General features: G+C 35.4%; 1 protein-coding gene across 1 annotated transcript; it reads right to left on the bottom strand.

Moving 5' to 3' along the window:
• Positions 1 to 295: 295 nt before the first annotated feature.
• Positions 296 to 3,797, bottom strand: LOC110877341 (zinc finger CCCH domain-containing protein 17). Its single transcript, XM_022125486.2, has 3 exons — positions 3,465 to 3,797; positions 2,189 to 2,299; positions 296 to 1,630 (listed from the first exon to the last, which is right to left on the bottom strand). The coding sequence occupies exons 1-3, from the start codon at positions 3,537 to 3,539 to the stop codon at positions 506 to 508; spliced, it is 1,311 nt and encodes a 436-aa protein (XP_021981178.1). The 5' UTR covers positions 3,540 to 3,797; the 3' UTR covers positions 296 to 505.
• Between the last annotated feature and the right edge of the window lie 786 nt (positions 3,798 to 4,583).

The following is a 4,583-nucleotide window of genomic DNA, read 5'->3' as shown; positions in this document are numbered from 1 at the left end:
ATTTAAGAGTGTACCTCATAAGTGCTTGTGCTTCTTGAGTTCCACTACTCGAGAGTTGGGACCAATATCCCGGTGAGTCCATGGAGAAACGATACAGTGACCCATATCAATAAGCAGGACATAATATAGACCCTTGGACAATCGAGGGCGCCACATGGGGCCTCCATAGACGACCCCATGACAAGCGATATCAGTGTTGGTTCAAGCCATAAGGCAGCGGGCATTGTACCTGGTACCTCATGCAGTCAAAGTTGTATATCATAAGAACGAATCTACAATATGCAGACAATAAAAGGATGCCATATAAAAGTAGATTTCACCAGATTCTCTTGAAAGCATTTAATTTGTTCAAAGACCCCAAAATCGAACCAAAAAAAAAAACTAATAAAATGCATAGTTTCTCTTCGAAAGAACCAAACACTAAAAATATGACATGAATATCCAGATCAGCACTATACAGCAAACATGATCGGCTCGCACTAAGAGGTCTCGTTTCGGTTTACAACTAACTCATCTTTCTTTTGTTCTTGAGAATCTCACTAAGCGGTCTAGGACCCTGAAAAACCCCATCTAACCCGGTTCCGTTATTCGACCCTAGGTCTCTATTTTCCCGCGCTTTCTTCTTCTCTTCTTTGATTTGATCAAGCGTTTTAGGTCCCGAAAACGCAGCAGATTGCTCCTGAGATTCTCGCGATTCTCGCTTATGTTGAGCTGGCTTTCTTGACCTTGATCCATCAGAAGAAAAAAACCGCGGCTTCTTTAAAAGCGGCCTGTATCGGTTCACCGGGACAGCCTTCCTTAACGAACCTCTACGGTCAAAGTCAACCTCACCACGCCGAAAATTTCTCCTTATACGACGGTTAAGGTCAACAACCTTGCTTTTCGTCAAATGTTCACGAAGATCAGAACCTCTTTGAACGTTAAAGATCAGTTTTTTGGAAACGTTTCTTTTCTTGAATGAAAGACGGTTAAAGATGCTAACCCTTGGTTGCGCAGCATCTTTATCGTAAAAGTCATATTCTGGAATCGGATAACGAAAATTGAGCTCCCTGTGATCTTCTTCATTGACCAAGAAAAAGTCAACATCACCGTCTTCTTCTTCGTATTCTAGTCTTCCTGATTCACCTTCAACAAAAACATCAACACGTTCTACATAACCATCTGAACTCTGATCATTATAAACATCAGATTCACTTTGAACAACGATTTCTTCACTTTCAGCAGCATCTTCTTCACTTTCGACAAATTCTTCTCGTTCTACGTGCTCGACATGTTCTTCACTTTCAACCGACTCTCTTCTAGAAGCTAATTGATGATCGTCTGGTGTGTGATTCATTACTGTATGTGTGTTTTGGGTTTGTGCAGTGTTGGGTTGTGCGTCGGGTTGAGTGTGTACAATTTGGACAGGTGTCGATACGGTGTTGTTCAACTTTTTTTCACAGGGAACTTCGTTTTTTACTATGGGTTTTTTATTGTCAGCGGGTTCATGAAGAAATGGGCATCGGTCCGCTTTGTTACAAAACCCTTTTGAGTAAAAGTAACACGGTAAATTTGTTTTGTCTACAGGTAAAGTGGGACCGTTGTTAGGGTTTATAGATTCGTAATATGCTTCCTTAAGTCCTTCAAGTGGCTACAAAAATAATAGAAAATAAATTCAGAATATACGATTAAGGCAAATAAAGAAACCCAAATTATTAGATACTTAAATCAACATAACACAATTGAAAATTTACTCGATACTGTTGTCATATTATTTCCCAAAGCAGGACTGTTGATATTTATATACTTTATCTATCTCTTGAATGTGCATGAATACTGGTGCATTAATCAAACTTAGATGCGTTATTCGAATATTCTATTATATGTGTTATGATTATCCTTCTTGATATAGCATGATAGGAAGATTTATAATATGGGCTAAAATCTATGCAGTGAATGCGGTAAATATCGGATATCGGTCAAGAACCGATATTTGAGATAAAGTTTTTCTCGATGGGATATCGGTAATTTTAATATCATACAGAATTTATATATAGAGAAATTTAACACTAACATTTCAGTGATGTATCGGTAATATATCGGTTATATCCATCACCGATAATATCGGTACCGATATTCTGACTGATGGACCGATAACCAATATATCACCGATATTAACTGCATAGGCTAAAATTTAGGATGAACTTACGGGATGCCTGAAAGCACACTCAGGATTACAACAGCAACCTCCCAACCAATACCAGCAATCTCTGGGGTTCAGCCTAGCAATCTCGTTGTGCCTGAACTCACATTCAATTCCCTAAAAACATAATTACCAACACAGTTATTTTCGAGAACAGAATCCATCATATGTAGATTAGAAAACGACAAAAGGAAGAAAAAACAAATGACTGCACTGCAGCAAATATACACAAAGCGGAGAAAACACTATTGGATCTTTGTAACACACCACAATCACCCACAATCACCACTATAACAACCATGGGGACCGACAATTGTGTTTATGTACACATGCTGACATGCATAACATCACCCACAATCACCACTATAACAACCATAGATAAATAGTAACGATTAACTCAAGAAAAGTAATTACATTACATACACATCCTGACATGCGTAACATCATCCCACAATCACCCATCATATCAACCACGTATGCACTATAACGATGAACTCGAGATAATTAATTACATAATAGTATAATACTCTGGCAAGAGAGCCAATCACATAGAATATAAAAGGGAACTCCATAGACATGAATGCAAGCACTCTTAATCAAGAAAATAAGTCTCCATAGACAATATTCAGCAAAAACGAACAAACTAATGATGTAATGCATATCAAATACATTACATCATGTCATTATCCCCAAACACACACATTAAAACGGAAAATATAAAATACGAACAATATCACAACCAGATTCATAAAACCCTAAAATAAACCGCTTCGCAAGTTTAAATCAAACAATACACAACGGAACAAAAGTAAACAAAAAGAAATACAAATTTCCGATAACGATAACCGATTAATCGCTACATTCCGCAACGAAATTAAAAGCTGAAAATCAAACAAATAACAAAACTAAACCCTAACATAGCCTCTAAATCAAGCAAATAAGTCTCCATACACAATATTCATCAAAACAAACAAACTAAAAATATAATACACATCAACACAACACATTACATTATCCCCAAACACACACATTACAATGCAAAAAAAAACATAAAATACGAACACTATCATAAACCAGATTCATAAAACCCTAACATAAACAACCTCGCAAATTTAAATAAAAAACTATTAAACCTAACAAAACAAAATACAAATTTCCGATAACGATAATCAATTAATCGCTACATTCCACATTCCACAACGCAATTAAAAGCTGAAAATCGAACAACAACAACAACAACAACAAATAAGTGGAAAATCGCGTATGAAAACGGAATCGATACCTTCTTGCAAGTGAGCGGAGAGGCTAAGAAATAGACGCAATCGGTGAATCGCTTTTGTAATTCTTCTTCGTCCATTGTTATGTTTTTAACACACACGAAGACGATTAGACGAACGAATGGGTGAAATTTGTGAGAAAGTTAGTTCGAATGAATGTGAATGATATGATACATTGAGGAGAAGATTAATAGATGATTGAAGAAGAAATGGATGAATTTATGTTAGGGTTAGGGTTTCATTGGATGTAAGAAATTGGGGGTTTCGGATTTTGAGTTTATGGCAGCACTGTCTGTGTGAGCTCGTGAGAAAGGGGGTTTTCTTGACACTAACTTTTCATGACATCATTTTTATGGAACTAGGGCATGTTTGGCTAAACATATTATAGTTAAAAAGGACTTTTAAAAAAAAAAACTTTTGAGAAAAGTAGTTTTAAAAAAAAAAGTGTTTGGATTAGTTTATTTTAGATATAAAGGGTAAAGAAGAGGTATATTGGTAATTTATAGTTTGAAAAATTAAAAGCTGGTCAAAAAGTCACAATATTGTGACTTCTTGAAACCTTCTTTTTCTTCTATGCAAAAAGCCATTTTTAAAAGGACTTTTCTCTGAGCCAAAAACAAAAACAACTTATTGGCTTTTTGATAAGTCAATAAGCCAATAAGTTGTTTTGAAAAAGCTTAGCCAAACATGCCCTTAATAATCATGACTTGAAATAAATAATCACATATGCTTTTAGATGAAAAAATCTTTTGTTAGATGATTCATCTTTTCTAGGCCTGTAAACGAACCGAACGAACACGAACACAGGCATGTTCGTGTTCGTTCATTTAACTTTAACCGAACACGAACACGAACACGAACATATAATCGAACACATTTTTTGTTCGTGTTCGTTCATTAAGAATTCGGGCATGTTCGTGTTCGTTTATGTTCGTTCATTTAAAGCCTAAACGAACAGTTCACGAACACAAACGAACATAAAAAAATTAACTGAACATATTTGAATAAACATAAATTAACATGATTTAAGAAACAAGTCTAATATATTAAACTTCATCTGAAAGCACATCTAAATAAGTGTTCATAGATATACTAATTAGTTATATTTATATAAGTAGTTAGAA

The sequence above is a fragment of the Helianthus annuus genome, chromosome 9, assembly GCF_002127325.2.
Source record: "Helianthus annuus cultivar XRQ/B chromosome 9, HanXRQr2.0-SUNRISE, whole genome shotgun sequence".
Taxonomy (NCBI): Eukaryota; Viridiplantae; Streptophyta; class Magnoliopsida; order Asterales; family Asteraceae; genus Helianthus; species Helianthus annuus.
The sequence above is the reverse complement of the archived record's forward strand: the minus strand, read 5'-3'. Positions and strand labels throughout refer to the sequence as shown.